The sequence below is a fragment of the Pristiophorus japonicus genome, chromosome 5, assembly GCF_044704955.1.
Source record: "Pristiophorus japonicus isolate sPriJap1 chromosome 5, sPriJap1.hap1, whole genome shotgun sequence".
Classification (NCBI taxonomy): domain Eukaryota; kingdom Metazoa; phylum Chordata; class Chondrichthyes; family Pristiophoridae; genus Pristiophorus; species Pristiophorus japonicus.
Window position 1 is genome coordinate 59,055,501 of NC_091981.1, and position 24,286 is coordinate 59,079,786.

General features: G+C 45.5%; 1 protein-coding gene and 1 pseudogene across 1 annotated transcript in view; both read right to left on the reverse strand.

The window, feature by feature from the left end:
* Nucleotides 1–24,286, reverse strand: part of scgn (secretagogin, EF-hand calcium binding protein) — an 82,793-nt gene that overhangs the window by 3,852 nt on the left and 54,655 nt on the right. Inside the window, exons 7-10 of the mRNA XM_070879868.1 lie at nucleotides 16,492–16,547; nucleotides 15,541–15,586; nucleotides 7,207–7,266; nucleotides 2,400–2,468 (exon numbers count right to left, since the gene is read on the reverse strand). Of these exons, the coding sequence (XP_070735969.1) occupies nucleotides 2,400–2,468; nucleotides 7,207–7,266; nucleotides 15,541–15,586; nucleotides 16,492–16,547 (231 nt within the window). The remainder of the gene's footprint in view (nucleotides 1–2,399; nucleotides 2,469–7,206; nucleotides 7,267–15,540; nucleotides 15,587–16,491; nucleotides 16,548–24,286) is intronic.
* On the reverse strand, nucleotides 9,073–10,071 carry LOC139263712 (replication termination factor 2-like; annotated as a pseudogene).

Sequence of the window (24,286 nt, forward strand, 5' to 3'; positions counted from 1 at the left end):
AGCCTCTCCCCCTCCCCCCCCCCGATCGCAGCCTCTCCCCCTCTCCCTCCCGGTTGCAGCCTTTCCCCCTCCCCTCCCGATCGCAACCTCTCCCTCTCCCCCTCCCGGCCTCTCCCCCCTCTTCATCCTGATCGGAGCCTCTCCCCCTCTCACCCTCCCCCTCCCCTCCCGATCGCAGCCTCTCTCCCCCTCTCCTCCTCCCCCTCCCAATTATAGCCCCTCCCCCTCCCAATCGCAGCCTCTCCCCCCTCCTCCTCCCGATTACAGCCTCTTCCCCTCCCCCTCCCGATCGTGGGCCTCTCCCCATCCCCCTCTCGATTGCAGCCTCTCCCCCTCCCCCTCCGGATTACAGCCTCTCCCTCCTCTCCCCTCCTGATCGCAGCCTCTCCCCCTCCCCCTCTCGATTACAGCCTCTCCCCCCCGATCGCAGCCTCTCCCCCTCTCCCTCCCGGTTGCAGCCTTTCCCTCTCCCCTCCCGATCGCAACCTCTCCCTCTCCCCCTCCCGGCCTCTTCATCCTGATCGGAGCCTCTCCCCCTCTCACCCTCCCCCTCCCCTCCCAATCGCAGCCTCTCTCCCCCTCCCCCTCCCCGCCTCTCCCCCCTCTCCCCCTCTCCCTCCCGATCGCAGCCTCTCTCCCTCTCCCCCTCCCCGCCTCTCCCCCCTCTCCCCCTCTCCCTCCCGATCGCAGCCTCTCCCCCTCTCCCCCTCCCCCTCTCCCTCCCGATCGCAGCCTCTCCCCCTCTCCCCCTCCCCCTCTCCCTCCCGATCGCAGCCTCTCCCCCTCTCACCCTCCCCCTCTCCCTCCCGATCGCAGCCTCTCCCCCTCTCACCCTCCCCCTCCCCTCCCGATCGCAGCCTCTCTCCCTCTCCCCCCTCCCCGCCTCTCCCCCCCGATCGCAGCCTCTCCCCCTCTCACCCTCCCCCTCCCCTCCCAATCGCAGCCTCTCCCCCTCTCCCCCTCCCCCTCTCCCTCCCGATCGCAGCCTCTCCCCCTCTCACCCTCCCCCTCCCCTCCCGATCGCAGCCTCTCTCCCTCTCCCCCCTCCCCGCCTCTCCCCCCCGATCGCAGCCTCTCCCCCTCTCACCCTCCCCCTCCCCTCCCAATCGCAGCCTCTCCCCCTCTCCCCCTCCCCGCCTCTCCCCTCTCCCCCTCTCCCTCCCGATCGCAGCCTCTCCCCCTCTCACCCTCCCCCTCCCCTCCCAATTGCAGCCTCTCCTCCTCTCCCCCTCCCCCTCCCGGCCTCTCCCCCCTCTCCCCCTCTCCCTCCCGATCGCAGCCTCTCCCCCTCTCCCCCTCCCCCTCCTCCCTCCCGATCGCAGCCTCTCCCCCCTCTCCTCCTTCCCCTCCCAATTACAGCCCCTCCCCCTCTCCCCCTCCCAATCGCAGCCTCTCCCCCCTCTTTCCCCTCCTCCTCCCGATTACAGCCTCTTCCCCTCCCCCTCCCGATCGTGGGCCTCTACCCCCTCCCAATCACGGGCCTCTTCCCCATCCCCCTCCCAATCATGGGCTCTCCCCTCTCCCAATCACGGGCCGCTTCCCCCCTCCTCCCTCCCCCTCCCAATCGTGGGCCTCTTCCCTCTCCCAATCACGGGCCTCTTCCCCCTCCCCCACCCGATCGATCATGGGCCTCTTTTCAGCAGGTGGGTAGATTTCATTAAATACAGTATAATGACATGGAACAAAAATACTTTAAAAATATTAACTGAATTTTTTTGACGCAAAATATTCTTCCTGCAACTGACTTGTCACAGCAATACAAGAATGTTGAGTTGGTTGCATGGCAATGATATCAGAGACAAGGAAAGTATCACAGCGTCTTGAGAGTACAGCTTAAAACAACCAATATTTTACAACTCCGAAGTGCCAAATGCCATTGCCAGAGTTTTGCAGGAAATGAGGTTAAAATGTTTCTTTAGTACTCAACTGGCAAAAGTAGGGTTGGCATGTAACACATCCCTTGCAAGTGAGACAAAATCTACATCAGTGATACTGGGCAATGTGGGAAACAGAAAGCAGCGGTTCAAGAAGGCTGTTCACCATTACCTTCTCAACGCAAATAAAAATGTGCAATAAAATGGCCTTGCTTGGAACGCATATCCCAAGAATTAATTTTTAAAATGTTTTTTAAATAACCAGTTTTGGGTGCCTCTCTTGAATAACCTTTGCTAAGTGACCTTTAAGAATGAGCCTTTCTTAAAGCACCGGAAGGATAAATAGCTGAAGAAGAACGTAAGAAGCAAACATTGCTTTTCCATTAACATTGGTGCTGCGGAAATTGATATTTAAAGCTAGAGGAAACACATATACTGTTGAAATTCTAATTGCCCTGAGCAAATATATAAATGAAAACAGAATTTAAAAAAATGAAATATGAATTAATTTTTGTGTAAACTCACCTTCACCAATTCCATCATATCCTTTACAAATCCATCTACTTCAGGACCTTCCAAAGCTCCTGTTTTACTCTGTAACAGAGCAGGCAGTCGGGAATCAACACAGGGTTTGGTGATAATTCATTATTCCTTATATCACAAGAGATAGTTCAGATCACGAAGGCCTAGCAGTCCATCTGATTGCATCTTTCCAGAATACTGTCTTCCCTTTATAGAATGAAACTAAATAGAGTTTATTTAGGTCCCAGCGCCCTGTTCTGGCAATCTGTTCCAGCTGGTTAGCACGCTGCGTTTGGAAAAATGGTGACCTCACTTATTCTTGACTCTAGCTGTCAGTCATGCTGCACAATCGGCCAACACGGGCTGGATTTACATCAGAACAGTACATCGCTATTCAATTCTCACTTTTGTCCTTGTAAGTAGTACCTTGTACATAGTGTGGGCTTCCACAAACAGTCCATCCAGGACCTACTCTCAACAATGGCGAATAAGTTAGAATAGTCCTTTACCCTCAGTCCCATGACCAATCAGTTTGACGACAAGAGCTCAATCACCTCTGTTGTTGGGAAACTGATACACACCTGCACCTTAGTTGCTGGCTAAGCACCAGACTCACTTTGTCCTGCTTCCCTTCTACACTTCTCCAGTGAATCTAATGGAAAATTCTTGCTAATAAACATGTCTGCATTTGGTTTCTTTAATATGTAAAATAAGAGAGAAATATTCTGAGCTCCAATTAGCTGTGCTGTTAATTGGGTGCAGATAAGATATCCCCTAGGTAACCAATATCTGTACAATCAGACTGCACATACTTGCAAACAATGAAGTGTGGAATCCAATATTTCCATGTGGTCCCACAAGTTGTACAGAAAGCATCTAAATTATACCAGAAATCATGGGAGCAAATGACATCTACATGTTTGGGTCAGATTTTTTTTCAAAGGAAATTAAATATGGCTGCCTGGAGTGGAGATGGGGTGTGATTTTGAAGAAAATGGTACCTTTAGAGACCTTGCAAAATTAAATGAATCGTTGGAAAATCCAGAGCACCAAGATTATGTGCGCTGACCTCTACACCAGATTCTCTATTCCACACTTCTACTGAGTGAGGCTCCACAAGGTTGTCAATTCTGGTTGGACGTGATGCTGGAGGTTTCATCACTTGAGCTCCCGCCCCACCCAGTTGAACAGTTCCCCCACTCCCCTTGCCAGCTCCAATATTTTTATAACAAGTAAATAAAAATGTTCGAAGCCTATGATTTTTCTCCCGGGTTGCTCGCAGCTTTAATTCCTGGAGACTCCAGGACAGTCCTGGAGGGTTGGCAACCCAAGGCTCCACACTGCGAGCAGATCCCATTGTACTTACAAAGGCTTCAATAGAAACCAGTATCCAAACTGAGGAAAATGGGGTGGGGTGAGGGGGCCGTGGGGGAAACTCATGGGTTCTAAATAATCCAGTAAAAAGTTACGAAGGAAAAATAAACCAATCATAAGTTGCCATGAAAGCAAACCAAGTAGGTTGAAGGTAATCTGGCATTGTGGATGGTGGTTGTATTATATATCGATGAGGTGACCAAACACTGTGAAGCCTAATGAAATAGCATCTAGGGATTCTGAGCAATTAATTGGAGCCAAAATGTCTGTTCCTTTCTTAATTGCTGTTTTTAGTTTTAGTTTTAGTTTTATTTTTCAGACTTTGTAAAGATGTTTGTTCAACTTCTCTGGACAAATCTCACATCTTGCATTCGGATTGCTTAAACTAAAGAGTCCTAACACGCTGAGTAATCGGAGAATGGCGTGTGGTTGAGTTTTCATTTGAGATATGAGAGCATCACCAGGGTTTAGTACCGATGGGATTCTCTCAGGGTTGAGTCTACTGTTCAAGCATGGAGCAGGTGAAAAATATTTTCATTACCACATCAAGAATTGGGAGGATTTTTGGTGCAAGAGCTGTCTCCGGCGAGACGTGGGCAGGGGGGCCAAGCCAAAGTAGTCCTCTCATTCCCAAACTCACCCGATTGATTAAGCAGGATCAAAACACTTACAACACAGTGCTGATTTCCTAGTATGTGGATCAGCGGAGGTAAAACCCTTTCAAATTGTAGTAATCATCAAACTTTAGGACAGTCATGAGCAATTTTCCCTCTTTCTTTTAGGTGCGTGGCCTCTTTAAGTGGCTGCGGCCCAGTCACAGTTTTGTGCATGCACGAAACTTTACATTAAAAAGCCGGTCCCAAGCTGCGCAGGACTGGCAGGAAGACAAACAAACTAGATGCAGCATGGCCAGGAACAGAAATGAACCATCAAGTCAGTGGAATGTAGAGGGATCTGGAGCAGATGAAGAGGAGTCAGTGAAGTTTGTTCATGATATCTCAGGTGCTACCTTATCGTCATGTGACAGCCCCAATCTTTGTTTTGCTCTCTAACATTTTTTTAAATTGGGGATAAAAGCAGGTTCCAATTTCCTTCTTCCCTGTCTGTGAGAATTCTGCAATGAGATTGGCTGCTTAAACAGCTTGTTAACATCACAGCACATCGCATTAGGAATCCCCACTATACTGCACTGAAATCACTTGCACGTCGGAAAAGGCAAACTTCTCACCACAGAGATCGAGAGACGTCTGTGGGCCGCTTTCTTCGGGGCCAGCGGCGAACGCCTTTGCTTTGCCGCTAACTGCAAATTCCAGGCCCATATGATTTTCCTTGCAAAGTATATGATGTGATGCTCTTTTACTTACTCTTTTCAATACAAAACTACAAAAAAAAATTCAGCACAGGCAAAAATCCATTTTGCCACACCTGGCATCTGGTTAATGATTTGGGTACATCTCACCCTTCATTAAATCTGTCCTCTATGGAGGCCCGGGATTTTATTTAAGCTTTGTCCTGATGAAACTATATAGCATTGCTCAATGAGCTCACTGATCCCCTTTTATTTTTTATCAACCCTACCCCCCCCCATTCAGAAATTAACCTTTAAGAAGCTATGGATAGCTTTAGAATATGACTCAGCGAGAGAGGGACAGTTGATCGAATAACTTAAAACGGTCTATATCAGTGGTTTTCAAACTTTTTGGGGTGAAGGACCCCTTTTCAAATTGATTAGTAATCACGGACCCCTGAAGGATCCCTTTCCAAATCGATTTAGATATTAATAACGGTGAGCACATTAAACTCACTGTTATTTTTGGCAGCAAATTCTAGGCCATTACCAAGAAAATAGTTTTGCTTCTTCAAGGCATACAATTATTTATTCTTACTTAATCTGTCAAGTGATTTATTTCAGTCAAATGTTATACTTTGGTCAGTAGGTATCTGTTAACTCCAGATAATGCTTATCTATATATTCAGACCCAGTCAACATATTTATTTTTTTAAATTGCAATTAGTACTCATCTAACTGTAAAGATTCAATTAGCATTGCTTGAAAGCTCAGCGGGCGACAGCAGTAGATGTTGTGGTGCTGGACTATAGAGGTGAGAAGTTCCAGGTTTGCTCCTTGGCCTGTGCTGAATTAGCTGCTTTCAAGATGGGTGGCAATGGAACAAGCCACTTGGCCTCAGCGAGCCTGAACCAGTGGTGATGATGGGGCATGAAAGCTCTGACATCTATCCATTGCCTGCCGCTGGGTCAAAACTGGACTTGAAAGTAATGGCTTTTACTTGCTGTTGCTTAAGCGTAAATTTTGTGACTGTCTGCACCAATTTAGAGCCACGCCTAATGGGAAGACTGGGTATGGAAGATGACTTGCTCAGATCACAGCCCACCCAATATGTTAATCATTCATAGATATTGTATGATCAGTTTTATATAACTAGCTAAGAGAAATGTTGGCAATGTTATTGTGTATCAATGTACAACCTTGTGTATGAGTGCTTGCTGCTGCAGACACAAGATGATATATGACATATTTTCACAATCAAGTCCAAGTGCACTGTTACAAAAGCAAAATCCTGCGGATGCTGGAATCTGAAATAAAAACAGAAAGTGCTGGAAATCTCAGTGGGTTAGGCAGCATCTGTGGAGAGAAAAGCAGAGTTAACGTCAACCTGAAACATTAACTCTGCTTTTCTCTCCACAGATGCTGCCTGACTCGCTGAGATTTCCAGCATTTTCTGTTTTTATCCATGTGCACTGTTGCTATGCACAGTGAGATTCCTTATAGCCTTAAGAGGCATGAAATTAGTCAGTTATATAAAAACTGATTAAAGAATAAGTTTAAAAGGCATTCCAACAACAACTTACATTTTATCACGCCTTTAACGTAGTAAACCATCCCAAAGCGCCTCAAAATAAATAACATTAATATAAATAAAATTTAAGTATAAATAACGTTGAAATTGATGGTAAATGTATACCATGTACATTAACCACTTTGAGCACATTGGCTTAGATTCCCATCTTTAGAACCCCAGTGTATATCTTAGTTTTCCGGGAATTCAGATGCGTACCCGTCACAATGTTCCATCCATTAAAATTATTGGATAGAACTTCACTTTCTGATATCTGCTCACAACCTCAGACAGCCCAAAGCACTTTACAGCCAATGAAGTACTTTTGAAGTGTAGTCACTGTTGCAATGTCGGAAACGTGGCAGCCAATGTGTACACAGCAAGATCCCACAATCAGCACTGGGATAATGACCAGATAATCTGCTTTTAGGTGTTGGTTAAAATTAGCTCATTTGTAGCAGATTGTATACTAAAATATAGTGGATTTTTATTTTGCTAGAAATTTGTATACTTGTGCGTACATACACAAAACACAGACACTTCAGAGTAAAATATGTAGGTAAGAAGATAAAACTCACCACATCGTAATGCGAGAAAATTGTCTGGAAGTCAGTTAGTCTCTCCTTCATGCTACAGGCCTATATATAAGAGGCAAACAATTAATGATAGGTACTGGTAGTTTCTTTGAAAAGTGCGAGTGTTACTCGATTTGCTAAAATTCTGACTCAATAAAATTAAATTAAATTAAACTACTACATAATAGTTGAAAAACAATAATTATTGAGTTTCATTTAGAACAATTCTACATGAATTTAAAAAAAATAAAAATGAGATTTAGGTAAAAACATTTTCCCAAAAGGAAGATGAATGCGACAGCAGGCCAAATTGGGATATCGGATGAACGAGCACTGTACTGGATTACAAGGAACAATTTATTTGGGAAGGTGCAGAAAAAAAACAGGGATGAACAGAAATGATCCAGAATCAAAACTTGTAAATTTTACAAGTGAAAGAAAAATAAAAAACTTTTTCATGAGTTTTGTGCTGCTCAGTGTGGAATGGTAGCACTGGAGAAAAGTATACATTGCATCCAGTATCAGCATCAAGCTCTCCCAAGGTAGGTGCAACATGGCTTCATGCAGAATTAAGATACCTAGTCACCCAGGGCTACCTCTTTGGCCTGAAATTTCCTCGGACCTTCTCTGGTTCCACCTGCATCACTTCACCACACGTGAGGTGGAGTTTTCGCACGTGTTACAGGGTTACTGCTGCACTTCTGGCAGTGGAGTGGAAACAGCTCAGAGGAAATTCCTGGCCTTTGTAGCAATAAAAGAGCGACATTGGGAAATGCTTGGGAGGTTGCCAGAATGCTTCCTGAATCGGGTAGTTGTATAGATCATGAACGAGAAAAATAAATTTAAAATAGGTCACACAGGGAAGAACAAGCAGGTTTATGTTTTGCAAAGCTTCTTTAAATCCCCCCAAAATTGGTGTTCGCTCCTGAATCATGTTACTAGATCAGTGGTTGAAGGACCCCTTTTCAAATGCATTAGTAATCATGGACCCCTCATCTAAATTATTATTTCCCCCTTGTATTGATATTGTACAAGGATCTTCTGACAATGAATTGCAATATAGCTATGGTGATATTTACAAAACGAGAATCCCTCATATGTATGTATAAAATGATACTGATTTTAAAGCATTGATTTTTAAAAGTGACAAATGCATTGGTTATTCAATGTATTCAAGAACTGCCGAGGTTATGATGTCAGATTTGCTCCTTGGCCAGCCCTTGACTGTAGACAGACTGATCTAATGTAATATATGTCCGACGTTTGGAGCCTGTTCTTTTTGGCCATATCCTGGCGGTGCTGCTGCCAGCTGGTAGTCGGAACGGGGTCTTCATTTACAGATGGTCGGTTCATATCCAAACAGCTGGCTCTGTGCTTTTCCGCCTCGGACTCCTGTTGTTGATGCTGGCATTGCGGCTGCTTCTGGCCCGCAGTCTTCCCACACCCACCTTCTCCTCCTCCTTTTTTGGATGACAATTTTCATTAACCATCAACAGACGCCATTGATACCTTTTCAAAATGTTATTTCAGTAAACCCCCAGTGGATTGGATCCTGGTCACTCAGACGAAGGCTTGTTGAGTGATAATTCATTGCTAACCAGCACTTGTACCATCGAGGTACATTATAAGCACATGGGTTCTATATACTTTCAATAACTGAAATAGTATCAAATAAAGGACAAGTTGTTAATATCCCACACAATGGGAAGAGTGACAGAACTCTACAAACAAGTACTCACCTGTAGAATTACCTTCTCCTCTGTGTAACAGTGCAAGAGAGAAAGGCCTTTATTAAAGCTACATCCCATCAATTTAAAACCAGATAAGGAAAGACAAGAATATATATTTTTTAAACACTGTATGTCCATCTCAGTAGTAGTAAGCTGTATGAGTGATCCGGTGGATTTCTGCTCCCTCGAGTGTTTAGCCGAGTTATGGGATGTGAAGATGGATTTGTAAACCTCAGATTTCTCACTAGTTTCAGTTAGAGATCGTTTGGTGAGGTCAGAAAGAGGTTTACATGCTTTCCCAGATGCAATGGATGTGGAAGATGACAATGGATGTGCACTCGACATCATGTCAATGGATACTTTGTTTTTTAGGGGTTTCCGGCTCGATGGCCCTGAGATTTCTTCGATAAGTGCAGATTTCGAAACAGCCTCACTTGCCTTGGAATTCGTTGTTTTCTTCACCAGCTGGGCTGCAAGTTTCCTTTCATCCATTTTCCTTCGAAGATCTGTCATTTCCTCTTTACTTCCATTCAGTACAATCACATTATCTTCTTTGAAAGATTCCCCAAACATGTGGCAAACTTCAGTCTTTATCTCTTTCATAGCACAGAAGACACAGCCACAGAACAGACATGGAGGTAGCAAATTTCTGTTGTCCACTTATTTCCAAATCAACCACAGGGCAGATGAAAGCAGCACGGTTCAGGTCTCCGTACTTATCACCCTTTGTGTTGCCTATGTCGACATTCCAGGCTGGATTGTCGGTCAGATTAAGCTCCTTAACATTCTTAAGGTTCTTAATGTGTGTTGCAATCTCTATGATATATTTCTCTGGAGATTTGTGCAATAAATATTCAATGACAGCATCTTTGTTGTACAATCTGCCAAGCTCACAAGCTAATATAGATTTCTTCAGTGGTGTTTGACTGATAGCACAGTAATTCCAACCGGCAATCAATATGGCATTTTTATCAACCTGCTCCACCTTCCTGGGTCCCTTCACCAGCTTGTGCCGCTTGGGAATAGTGCCTCAGTCACAGCCCACCGCGTCCCTTCTTCCTCCTCTTCCTGCAGCACACAGCCGCTGCCATGGCAACCATTCACCATCCCCTTCAGCAGCGTCTTGCTTGTTCTCCATCACCGCTTAAGGTTTCTTTTGCGGAACCCCAGGGGTCTGCCGACCCCAGTTTGAGATTCACTGTACCAGGTTAAGACAAACAATGCATATAGGAATATAGGGACCTATTTGGTTTGGGATTTCCCTTATATGTTTATACATTTGGGTACAGTAGTGTAGTGATTATGTTATTGGGCAAGTAATCCAGAGACCTGGCCTAATAATCCAGAGAACGTGAGTTCAAATCCTACCACGGCAGTTTAAGAATTTGAATTCAATTTAAAAAATAAAAAGCTGGGATCAGTAAAAGTGCTCATGAAGCTATCAGATTGACTAATTCCCTATAGGGAGGGGAACCTACTGCCCTTATCAGTTTGGCTCACATATGGCTCCAGTCCCACACCAACATGGTTGACACTTATTTGTGCTCTGATGTGGCCGAGCAAGCCACTCAGTTGTATCAAAATACTCAGGGCAACTAGGGATGGGCTATAAATATCAGCCTCGACACCGACGCCTACATTCTGAGAATTAATTTTTTATAAAATTACGTTTGAAAACAATTACATCAATGAGCAATAAGGAGAACATGCTGCGTATAGAAACATATGAAAAATAGAAAATAGGTGCAGGAGCAGGACATTCAGCCCTTCTAGCCTGCACCGCCATTCAATGAGTTCATGGCTGAACATGAAACTTCAGTACCCACTTCCTGCTTTCACGCCATACCCCTTGATCCCCCGAGTAGTAAGGACTTCATCTAACTCCCTTTTGAATATATTTAGTGAATTGGCCTCAACTACTTCCTGTGGTAGAGAATTCCACAGGTTCACCACCCTCTGGGTGAAGAAGTTTCTCCTTATCTCAGTCCTAAATGGCTTACCCCTTATCCTTAGACTGTGACCCCTGGTTCTGGACTTCCCCAACATTGGGAACATTCTTCCTGCATCCAACCTGTCCAAACCCGTCAGAATTTTAAACGTTTCTATGAGGTCCCGTCTCACTCTTCTGAACTCCAGTGAATACAAGCCCAGTTGATCCAGTCTTTCTTGATAGGTCAGTCCCACCATCCCGGGAATCAGTCTGGTGAATCTTCGCTGCACTCCCTCAATAGCAAGAATGTCCTTCCTCAAGTTAGGAGACCAAAACTGTACACAATACTCCAGGTGTGGCCTCACCAAGGCCCTGTACAACTGTAGCAACACCTCCCTGCCCCTGTACTCAAATCCCCTCGCTATGAAGGCCAACATGCCATTTGCTTTCTTAACCGCTTGCTGTACCTGCATGCCAACCTTCAATGACTGATGTACCATGACACCCAGGTCTCGTTGCACCTCCCCTTTTCCTAATCTGTCACCATTCAGATAATAGTCTGTCTCTCTGTTTTTACCACCAAAGTGGATAACCTCACATTTATCCACATTATACTTCATCTGCCACGCATTTGCCCACTCACCTAACCTATCCAAGTCACTCTGTAGCCTCATAGCATCCTCCTCGCAGCTCACACTGCCACCCAACTTAGTGTCATCCGCAAATTTGGAGATACTACATTTAATCCCCTCGTCTAAATCATTAATGTACAATGTAAACAGCTGGGGCCCCAGCACAGAACCCTGCGGTACCCCACTAGTCACTGCCTGCCATTCCGAAAAGTACCCATTTACTCCTACTCTTTGCTTCCTGTCTGACAACCAGTTCTCAATCCACGTCAGCACACTACCCCCAATCCCATGTGCTTTAACTTTGCACATTAATCTCCTGTGTGGGACCTTGTCGAAAGCCTTCTGAAAGTCCAAATATACCACATCAACTGGTACTCCTTTGTCCACTTTATTGGAAACATCCTCAAAAAATTCCAGAAGATTTGTCAAGCATGAACTCCCTTTCACAAATCCATGCTGACTTGGACCTATCATGTCACCATTTTCCAAATGCGCTGCTATGACATCCTTAATAATTGATTCCATCATTTTACCCACTACTGAGGTCAGGCTGACCGGTCTATAATTCCCTGCTTTCTCTCTCCCTCCTTTTTTAAAAAGTGGGGTTACATTGGCTACCCTCCACTCGATAGGAACTGATCCAGAGTCAATGGAATGTTGGAAAATGACTGTCAATGCATCCGCTATTTCCAAGGCCACCTCCTTAAGTACTCTGGGATGCAGTCCATCAGGCCCTGGGGATTTATCGGCCTTCAATCCCATCAATTTCCCCAACACAATTTCCCGACTAATAAAGATTTCCCTCAGTTCCTCTGACCACTTTTATATCCGGAAGGTTGTTTGTGTCCTCCTTAGTGAATGCTGAACCAAAGTACTTGTTCAATTGGTCTGCCATTTCTTTGTTCCCTGTTATGACTTCCCCTGATTCTGACTGCAGGTGACCTACGTTTGTCTTTACTAACCTTTTTCTCTTTACATACCTATAGAAACTTTTGCAATCCGCCTTAATGTTCCCTGCAAGCTTCTTCTCGTACTCCATTTTCCCTGCCCTAATCAAACCCTTTGTCCTCCTCTGCTGAGTTCTAAATTTCTCCCAGTCCCCGGGTTCGCTGCTATTTCTGGCCAATTTGTATGCCATTTCCTTGGCTTTAATACTATCCCTGATTTCCCTAGATAGCCACGGTTGAGCCACCTTCCCTTTTTTATTTTTACGCCAGACAGGAATGTACAATTGTTGTAATTCATCCATGCGGTCTCTAAATGTCTGCCATTGCCCATCCACAGTCAACCCCTTAAGTATCATTAGCCAATCTATCTTAGCCAATTCATGCCTCATACCTTCAAAGTTACCCTTCTTTAAGTTCTGGACCATGGTCTCTGAATTAACTGTTTCATTCTCCATCCTAATGCAGAATTCCACCATATTATGGTCACTCTTCCCCAAGGGGCCTCGCACAATGAGATTGCTAATTAATCCTCTCTCATTACACAACACCCAGTCTAAGATGGCCTCCCCCCTAGTTGGTTCCTCGACATATTGGTCTAGAAAACCATCCCTTATGCATTCCAGGAAATCCTCCTCCACCGTATTGCTTCCAGTTTGGCTAGCCCAATCTATGTGCATATTAAAGTCACCCATTATAACTGCTGCACCTTTATTGCATGCACTCCTAATTTCCTGTTTGATGCCCTCCCCAACATCACTACTACTGTTTGGAGGTCTGTACACAACTCCCACTAACATTTTTTGCCCTTTAGTGTTCTGCAGCTCTACCCATATAGATTCCACATCATCCAAGCTAATGTCTTTCCTAACTATTGCATTAATCTCCTCTTTAACCAGCAATGCTACCCCACCTCCTTTTCCTTTTATTCTATCCTTCCTGAATGTTGAATACCCCTGGATGTTGAGTTCCCAGCCCTGATCATCCTGGAGCCACGTCTCCGTAATCCCAATCACATCATATTTGTTAACATCTATTTGCACAGTTAATTCATCCACCTTATTGCGGATACTCCTTGCATTAAGACACAAAGCCTTCAGGCTTGCTTTTTTAACACCCTTTGTCCTTCTAGAATTTTGCTGTACAGTGGCCCTTTTTGTTCTTTGCCTTGGGTTTCTCTGCCCTCCACTTTTCCTCATCTCCTTTCTGTCTTTTGCTTTTGCCTCATTTTTATCTCCCTCTGTCTCCCTGCATAGGTTCCCATCCCCCTGCAATATTAGTTTAACTCCTCCCCAACAGCACTAGCAAACACTCCCCCTAGGACATTGGTTCCGGACCTGCCCAGGTGCAGACCGTCCGGTTTGTACTGGTCCCACCTCCCCCAGAACCGGTTCCAATGCCCCAAGAATTTGAATCCCTCCCTGCTGCACCACTGCTCAAGCCATGTATTCATCTGCGCTATCCTGCGATTCCTACTCTGACTAGCACGTGGCACTGGTAGCAATCCCGAGATTACTACTTTTGAGGTCCTACTTTTTAATTTAGCTCCTAGCTCCTTAAATTCTTTTCGTAGGACCTCATCCCTTTTTTTACCTATGTCGTTGGTACCAATGTGCACCACGACAACTGGCTGTTCTCCCTCCCATTTCAGAATGTCCTGCACCCGCTCCGAGACATCCTTGACCCTTGCACCAGGGAGGCAACATACCATCCTGGAGTCTCGGTTGCGTCCGCAGAAACGCCTATCTATTCCCCTCACCATCGAATCCCCTATCACTATCGCGCTCCCACTCTTTTTCCTGCCCTCCTTTGCAGCAGAGCCACCTACCTTATTGTACAATAACATGGGTCTCAGCTTCAGGAGCTGAAGCTATCCTCCAACATATGTTGTTATGTTTGCTCCCACCAACGTACCTTAAGCAATTTGGATTATAGACCAGGACACTGGAGCTTGAATCCTGATCTCAACTGGTATTCATACTGACTCCCTATTGGAGATGATGCGCTACTGCCTCAGTTACATCATCTGTGAGAGGGGAAGCTGTCCATGCACAGCGAGCCTCCTTGACATTGTAATGGCTGTATATTTTGCTGGAGCTGCACAGAATCCATACATGTCAACCGAGGAAACTCTCATAATCTGACAACTCAACTAATAATCTGAAAGAGTACTATGACTGGGGCTACAACTGGGTCATTGAATATATTTAAGGTGGAGATAGATTTTTCAATGATAAGGGTGTTAAGGGTTATGGGGAGCGGGCAGGGAAGTGGAGTTGAGGTCAAGATCAAATCAGCCATGAATTTATTGAAAGGCAGAGCAGGCTCAAGGGGCCAAATGGCGTACTGCTGCTCCTATTTTTTATGTTCTTACATTCTTATGTTTACAATGGCTGAATAGATTAAATTCTGTTTTATTATATGGCATTCCTAGAGTCTCATCAGTTTTCCTTTGGATCATATTTTAACAATTAAACCTCTTTTTGTGTGAGAAACAAAAGCTAAAATCCTTGCCTATGACATGAAAACAAATAGTTCTGCTGATTATGCAGTGGGACAAGAGCTTGCACCAATTTGCCACTGTGACAATTATATAAACAACTTAACATTTTAACACATGCAGAGTACCAATGCATAGCCATAATAGCTGCAATGTCTCCACAAGGAATGAGGGAAAATCTCCATAATTTTTGTTATGGAATGTTGAGATTAACTGTGGCTCATGTATCACTAAGACCGATATTCAAACTTGTTTTGACTTGTCAGCTTTTTTGGCAGTGTGTCAGCCTTATTTTTTAAAAGGCTGCTCATATTTCTGGTACACTGGCCTCAAAACCTCCAAACGAGGAATGGGCAAGCAGAGATCATTGTTTGGCAAAGTATCTGGTAAAATACTTTATCAAGAGACAATGTGACTTCAATGGCATGGAACGCCATACACTACTGCAAAACTAGTGCACCAGCTCAGGTGCTCCATCAGGCCCTACTCAGGCAATGAAAGCGCTCGGACGAATGTACCCTGCTCCTTACAGTCAGGCCGCTGAGTGGTTATATAAAAGGCTTACGTACATGACATGTTTCGAAAGTAAAGTTGAACTTACATCCATTTTGAACTGTAAAAGAAAATTTTCCTCCAGTGACAGAATCCTTCAAAAGCAAAAAAAAAATCAATGGTTAATCCAAATCATAAAATAATCCATAAAGAACATTTAGCAACAACTCTTTTGGCTATAGACCAATTGTCTTCCAAGACTAGGGTTGGGGTTGGGGTTGGGTGGGGGTGGTAGGAAGGAGCTAGAACAGCCCTTTGTAATAGTTGTTGCAATGATGAATCATGTCCGCACTGCAACTGTGTTCACCATACACCATTGTGGCAAACATTTAACAAGCAAGCAAAATCAATTTGTCAAACATAGTGCTGGATTTTTCTCTGCTCCATTGCTCAAAAGCAGGCAGTGGAGTAGCAAAAAATGAAGTAAATGGGCAGTATCTCTGATCCTGCCTGCACCACCGAAAGGCATGGGTTAATTGAAATTTTCAAGACTGAGATTGAGAGATTGCTATTAGGTAAGGGTATCAAGGGATATGGATCAAAAGCAGGTAAATGGAGTTGAGGTATGGATCAGCTTTGATCTAATGGTGAAACAGGCTCGAGGGACTGAATGAATGATCTACTCCTGTTCCTATGGTCTCGGTATTTACCGCCGCACCACCACCTCTCTCCCAACCACGATGGGCGGGAGAGGGTTGAGAGGCGCGGGCTTAAACTGAAAACATGGGGTACGTGATCCCAACTCGCTGCGCACTCACCTTTTGAGAATGGTTCAACTTTACACAAAATAATAGGCCCTATTTGCACTGCATTATAGGCAGGTTTGTTCTGTGGACAAATTGAAACTAGACTGAGATTATCCAAATTTATTTTGGATAGGACACAGAACCAGCATAAAGAGGAAACTTTCCTCAACCAATTTTTAACGTTCTACAATACTAATTCAAGAAAAATCGATTCTCTGGAACAGATTTTGTGCCGAGAATAGTCAGTAACTAACCTTGCCAAGTCATTGAGGTCCAGGCGGTCATCTTGGTTTTTATCAAAAATTTTCATCTGAAATAAAGCAGTAGCAAGTTTTATTAAGTGACCAACCCATAAGATATAGTTCCACATGTAAGCAGTGTATATATACTGTTACTTTACTTTAATATCTCTCCAAAACAAGATAAAATTATCAAAAGGAGAATTAGAATTGAAGTTATTGTGTTCCTATCACAGATGAGGCTGCACACAGGGAGGTTAAAGTAACAGTGACCTCAGTCTTTAATAAGACACTCCAGAGTGAGGAATAGGCCTTAGGGGCTGGCTTATATACAGTGCTCCCAAGGGATGCTGGGATCCCTTGGGACTTCAGGGGATGAGCTCCCTGGTGGCGGAACATGGGAGTGCATGCTTTACAGATACACAACAAAAGTAAGAAACCAAATTCTATTTCTGCAAATCCTAAAAAAAAATCACTAAATAACAGATGATGTAAATCTAACCAGTTGTTAATGCAGATTAATTGGATTCACATTATTACAAGATTTTGCTTTTTTCCTCAATGTCTCATTGGTTATGTGCACTCAGTGGGCCCAAGTTTCCACAAGAAAAAAAACGGGCGCCCCTCCAAGCTGGGCGCCCGTTTTTCACGCCTAAAACGGCACCTAAAAAAATCCTCGGTATTCTCCACCTACTTACAGGTCCTCTGGCCCTCGGCGCAACCAGCACGAGCTGTGGGGGGGGGCGGAGCCAGGTCCCTGCGCTGAAAACAGTGCCGGGACCTCTGCACATGCGCGCTACAGTGGGCACGCAAGTGCAGTAGCTCCAGGCGCCGAACTGTGTGGGAGGGGCCCGAAGCACACAGCCCCTAGCCCTGGCTGAATGGCCTCACTGGGGCTGCGTGAATGAGGCTCCTCCCACGGCCAGCTCCTGCTCCCCCCCCCCCCCCGACCAGACCCGACACCCGCTCCCCCCATCCCCCCCCGCCAACCAGACCCGACCCGACACCCGCTCCCCGCCCCCCCCGCCGACGGAACCCGACCCGATACCCGCTCCCCCCCACCCGCCGACCAGACCCGACCCCCGCTTCCCCCCCCCCCGGCCGACCAGACACCCGCTCCCCCCCCCGCCGACCAGACCCGACCCGACACCCGCTCCCCCCCGCCCCGACCCAACACCCCGCTCCCCGACCCGAGACCCGACACCCGCTCCCTCCCTCCCGACTGACCCAACCCGAGCTCCTGTTCCCCAACCCGCCCCCCCTCTCTTCCCCCCCCCCCCCGCTCTCTCTCCCCCCCCCCCTCTCCGGCTCTCTCTCTCTCTCCCTCCCTCCCCTCTCTCTCTCTCCCTCCCTCCCTCCCCTCTCTCTCTCTCTCTCTCCCTCCTTCCCCCTCTCTCCCTCCTTCCCCCTCTCTCTCTCTCTCTCCCTCTCTCCCTCCCTCCCTCCCCCTCTCTCTCTCCCTCCCTCCCCCTCTCTCTCTCTCTCTCCCTCCCTCCCCCTCTCTCTCTCTCTCTCCCTCCCCCCCCTCTCTCTCTCTCCCTCCCTGTCTCTCCCTCCCTCCCCCTCTCTCTCCCTCCCTCCCTCCCTCTCTCTCTCTCCCTCCCTCCCCCCCTCTCTCTCCCTCTCTCCCTCCCTCCCCCATCTCTCTCCCCCCCTCCCCCCTCTCTCTCTCCCTCCCCCCCTCTCTCTCTCCCTCCCCCCTATCTCTCTCTCTTCTCTCCCTCCTTCCCCCTCTCTCCCTCCTTCCCCCTCTCTCTCTCTCCCTCCCTCCCCCTCTCTCTCCCTCCCTCCCCCTCTCTCCCTCTCTCTCCCTCTCTCTCCCTCCCTCCCCCCTCTCTCTCCCTCCCTCCCCTCCTCTCTCTCCCCCCCTCCCCCCCTCTCTCTCTCCCTCCCCCCCTATCTCTCTCTCCCTCCCTCCCCCCCTCTCTCTCCCTCCCTCCCCCCCTATCTCTCTCTCCCTCCCTCCCCCCTCCCTCCCCCCATCTCTCTCTCTCTCTCTCCACCCCTATCTCTCTTCTCCCCCCCCTATCTCCCTCTCCCCCCCCTCCCCCCCTCTCTCTCCCTCTCTCCCGCACGAACGGCTACAGAATTTCTCCCTGGCTGAAGCACTTTCACACAGGTAGGAAGATGGTTTATTTAATCTTTTCTTGGCTTATAAATGTTTATTCAGGTTGGATTTATTTGTATAATATTTGTAGAAGTATAAATAAGGATTCATTGTCGAATTTAATGAGTTCCCTTCCCTCCCCCCCCCCCCCACCTCGTTCTGGACGCCTAATTTGTAACCTGCGCCTGATTTTTTAATGTGTAGAACAGGTTTTTTCAGTTCTACAAAAATCTTCACTGGCTCCATTCTACTTTAGTTTGGAGTACGTTTTCACTGTGGAAACTTTCAAATCAGGTGTCAGTGGCCGGACACGCCCCCTTTTGAAGAAAAAATTCTGTTCTAAACTAGAACTGTTCTACCTGACTAGAACTGCAGAAAAAAAAATGTGGAGAATTGCGATTTCTAAAATAGTCCGTTCTCCACCAGTTGCTCCTAAAAATCAGGCGCGAATCATGTGGAAACTTGGGCCCAGTATGCTGAGTTAACTGATCGCAACTGGGGGCTTTGAGGAGCTTCAGTGCTCCTGGGCTATATGCTGGGAAAAACTATGCTCCCGAACACTATCCAGTTACCTCTACTGGACACCATACATATGAGGTGTGGACACGTGGGGCAGGAATGAATAGCCTGTCAGCAATCACTGTCTAAACTGACACTTAAGAAATGGCCACTAGGAGTGAGCTACAGGAGGGTTGCTGGCACGAATGGATTTATGTCCTTGGCATGAATTTGTGCCTTCAAAAGCATTTTAAAAACATCAGTTGGTGATGAAACATCATCCCTGAAATGTATCATCAGTTTTTCATAATTTGTTAATGGCCTGTAATTTGCAATCAGTGGCGAAACAAAGGCATTCACCGCTGGCCCCGAACTAAGTTTCCTACAAAGATCTCATGATCACTGTGACGAGACATTCGACTTTCCTGATGTGTAATTGAAATCAAAGGGAGTTAGTGGGTATTCCCAGCGAAGAGCTACTGTGGCGCCAACAAGCTGCCTAAACAGCCAAACAGAATGCAGAATTCTCACAGACAGCAAATCAGGAAGTGGGTAAGCTCCTTTGATTCTATCTTTTTAAAAATGTTAGAGAGAGCAAAACAAAGATTGGGGCTCTCACATGGGGAAAGGAAAAACCCGAAATGTTTTGTAAGTTTCCAAGAATTTACATTTTTATTAAAATGGACAAATTTGACACTCCACAAAATTGAAATGAGCTTTTCAGGGCCATAACCTTTGCTTAGCAGTCAATACACTGTTAAAACTCCAGTTACACCTAAGCCAAAAGGGTCTAACTTTTAGTGGGGTATTTAACATCGGTATTACCGCAGAAGGGTGAAGTTTTCGTCAGTTTCCATGATTTGACAGATTTCACTGATTGCTTGCTGGTGTGGGGAAGGGGGCGGGGTGGGGCACAGCACAGCTTATGGAGGAGCAGTGAATGACAGCCCGCAACTTCAAGATTTCTGCATTAGACTGCACATGTGCTAAATCCTGAAGTTGCGATCAGTTTCAAAGGTGAAATGATGGCGAACTGCATCAGGACCGCAAATTCCGGCCCATTATTTATTTCCCCCCTCTTCAATAGAGTATTTACAAAGGATGCTTTTCCTTTTCGTACTGCAACCATATTCTGATGAAAAATGTTCCCGTTGCAATTAGAACTAATACAACTTCCTGCAGGAGGTTGTCAGGTAAAATCACTTTTCAGCCTCCGTCTTGTCAATAAGTTTGTTAAATTATGCTTCGATTGAACTTATTTAAACGAATCCTATTGTATACTTTTTGCAAATACTTTGATAGAAATATTAACAGCAATAACAATGATTAAAGGTATTTTGTAAATGGCCGAAATGTGAATGATATATCTATCATAATAGTTACTATACATTTTATTATTTGCCCAACAATCAATGCTTGATGCCAATGTGCACTGTACATCACACAAAATATGGGCTAGACTTTCAGCACATCATCACCCATTTAGCGTCCATATAAGAGCTGAAATGCAGGCTATCGCCCATATTTGCTGAAAAGTGGAAACTAGCGCCCGATTATAGCCCATTTATCACCAGCCCAACTTTCGGCAATGCTGAATGAGCTGCATCGCCCGGCCTACTTTAAGAAAAAATGACATCATCCTAGTGCAAAGCCGAGAATAGTGCTCATAATAGAAACTTGCTCCCGATTATGGCCCAGATTATCGGCGAGTGCTACTTTTGGCATTTCGCCCACAATTCACCCAAATGATCGCTGGCTCAAAAATAGGCTGAAGAAAAGCTGCAATAACTCGGCATTACTTGGCACTACGGAGAGGATCTGCAGTAAAAGGCTGTCAGGAGAATCAATTTGTGAGTGATTTTAAGGGGCTTTTTGACTCTTGCCAATCATCTAATCACTTTGTATTTGTTGAGGACAAATTAAGGGCATTTATAGTGATTTATAGTGATGGGGGGCGCTTGTAATTTCTCAACCAGTATTAATCACTAATCACATGCTGTAAAATAGAGATGGGAGAATAAAATGAGACAAGTTACATACAAGTACATTGCTGTAATGTCAGGGTTAATATTAATGATGGATTATTTCCCCCCTCTGGTCCATAGTACAAGTAGAGCAGAACTAGTGTATGTCATCCCATGAGGAAGGAAATGGAGTTCACCTCAGTTGGCTAATAGATTTTATTTTACAAAGCAACAGGGGCCAGAATAAAAGAAAAGTTCTATAATGTTATTGATGGGGACCAGGTCCCTTATTCTTTCTGTCAACCCCCGTGGGAAAAGTTTTTTGCCTGAAAAAAAAACGCACATGCACAGAACGGCCGTTGCTATGGAAGCCAGCCTTGCACGACTGAATACATTGCTAAGGCCGATTTCACATCGCTAAGGCTATTGCCCAAATTTTAAAAAGTGAAATCAGCGGTTTTTAAAATGGGCAATATTCCAGCGATCCTGAAAAATTAAAAAAAGCACTAAGAACTATCGCCCACAGCGACCATAGTGGAAAGTCTAGCCCATTGGCTCCACTAAGAGCTCAATTGATTAATTCACTGCCCAGTGTAGGGCTGAGCTTACAGACCCAAGGTTAATTCTGTAGTGTGTGCTGAGTTACCTGAGCCAAGCCAAGGTAGCAAATGTGGTGCTACAACTGGCTTCAGTGAGAAGGGAGTGGGAAAAAAAAATTGTTTGATAAACAAACCACAAATCTGGGATTTCTCATAGCCCAAGTCTCTCATTCATAGAAACATAGAAACATAGAAACATAGAAAATAGGTGCAGGAGTAGGCCATTCGGCCCTTCGAGCCTGCACCGCCATTCAATGAGTTCATGGCTGAACATGCAAATTCAGTACCCCATTCCTGCTTTCTCGCCATACCCCTTGATTCCCCTAGTAGTAAGGACTTCATCTAACTCCATTTTGAATATATTTAGTGAATTGGCCTCAACTACTTTCTGTGGTAGAGAATTCCACAGGTTCACCACTCTCTGGGTGAAGAAGTTTCTCCTCATCTCGGTCCTAAATGGCTTACCCCTTATCCTTAGCCTGTGACCCCTGGTTCTGGACTTCCCCAACATTGGGAACATTCTTCCTGCATCTAACCTGTCTAAACCCATCAGAATTTTAAATGTTTCGATGAGGTCCCCTCTCATTCTTCTGTACTCCAGTGAATACAAGCCCAGTTGATCCAGTCTTTCTTGATAGGTCAGTCCCACCATCCCGGGAATCAGTCTGGTGAACCTTCGCTGCACTCCCTCAATAGCAAGAATGTCCTTCCTCAAGTTAGGAGACCAAAACTGTACACAATACTCCAGGTGTGGCCTCACCAAGGCCCTGTACAACTGTAGCAACACCTCCCTGCCGCTGTACTCAAATCCCCTCGCTATGAAGGCCAACATGCCATTTGCTTTCTTAACCGCCTGCTATACCTGCATGCCAACCTTCAATGACTGATGTACCATGACACCCAGGTCTCGTTGCACCTCCCCTTTTCCTAATCTGTCACCATTCAGATAATAGTCTGTCTCTCTGTTTTTACCACCAAAGTGGATAACCTCATATTTATCCACATTATACTTCATCTGCCATGCATTTGCCCACTCATCTAACCTATCCAAGTCACTCTGCAGCCTCATAGCATCCTCCTCGCAGCTCACACTGCCAACCAACTTAGTGTCATCCGCAAATTTGGAGATACTACATTTAATCCCCTCATCTAACTCATTAATGTACAGTGTAAACACCTGAGGCCCCAGCACAGAACCTTGCGGTACCCCACTAGTCACTGCCTGCCATTCTGAAAAGTACCCATTTACTCCTACTCTTTGCTTCCTGTCTGACAACCAGTTCTCAATCCATGTCAGCACACTACCCCCAATCCGATGTGCTTTAACTTTGCACATTAATCTCTTGTGTGGGACCTTGTCGAAAGCCTTCTGAAAGTCCAAATATACCACATCAACTGGTTCTCCCTTGTCCACTCTACTGGAAACATCCTCAAAAAATTCTCGAAGATTTGTCAAGCATGATTTCCCTTTCACAAATCCATGCTGACTTGGACCCATCATGTAACCTCTTTCCAAATGCGCTGCTATGACATCCTTAATAATTGATTCCATCATTTTACCCACTACTGAGGTCAGGCTGACTGGTTTATAAATCCCTGTTTTCTCTCTCCCTCCTTTTTTAAAAAGTGCGGTTACATTGGCTACCCTCCACTCTATAGGAACTGATCCAGAGTCAATGGAATGTTGGAAAATGACTGTCAATGCATCCGCTATTTCCAAGGCCACCTCCTTAAGTACTCTGGGATGCAGTCCATCAGGCCCTGGGGATTTATCGGCCTTCAATCCCATCAATTTCCCCAACACAATTTCCCGACTAATGAGGATTTCCCTCAGTTCCTCCTCCTTACAAGACCCTCTGACCCCTTTTATATCCGGAAGGTTGTTTGTGTCTTCCTTAGTGAATACCGAACCAAAGTACTTGTTCAATTGGTCTGCCATTTCTTTGTTCCCAGTTATGACTTCCCCTGATTCTGACTGCAGGGGACCTACGTTTGTTTTTACTAACCTTTTTCTCTTTACATATCTATAGAAACTTTTGCAATCCGTCTTAATGTTCCCTGCAAGCTTCTTCTCGTACTCCATTTTCCCTGCCCTAATCAAACCCTTTGTCCTCCTCTGCTGAGTTCTAAATTTCTCCCAGTCCCCGGGTTCGCTGCTATTTCTGGCCAATTTGTATGCCACTTCCTTGGCTTTAATACTATACCTGATTTCCCTTGATAGCCACGGTTGAGCCACCTTCCCTTTTTTATTTTTCCGCCAGACAGGAATGTACAATTGTTGTAGTTCATCCATGCGGTCTCTAAATGTCTGCCATTGCCCATCCACAGTCAACCCCTTAAGTATCATTCGCCAATCTATCCTAGCCAATTCACATCTCATACCTTCAAAGTTACCCTTCTTTAAGTTCTGGACCATGGCCTCTGAATTAACTGTTTCATTCTCCATCCTAATGCAGAATTCCACCATATTATGGTCACTCTTCCCCAAGGGGCCTCGCACAACGAGATTGCTAATTAATCCTCTCTCATTACACAACACCCAGTCTAAGATGGCCTCCCCCCTAGTTGGTTCCTCGACATATTGGTCTAGAAAACCATCCCTTATGCACTCCAGGAAATCCTCCTCCACCGTATTGCTTCCA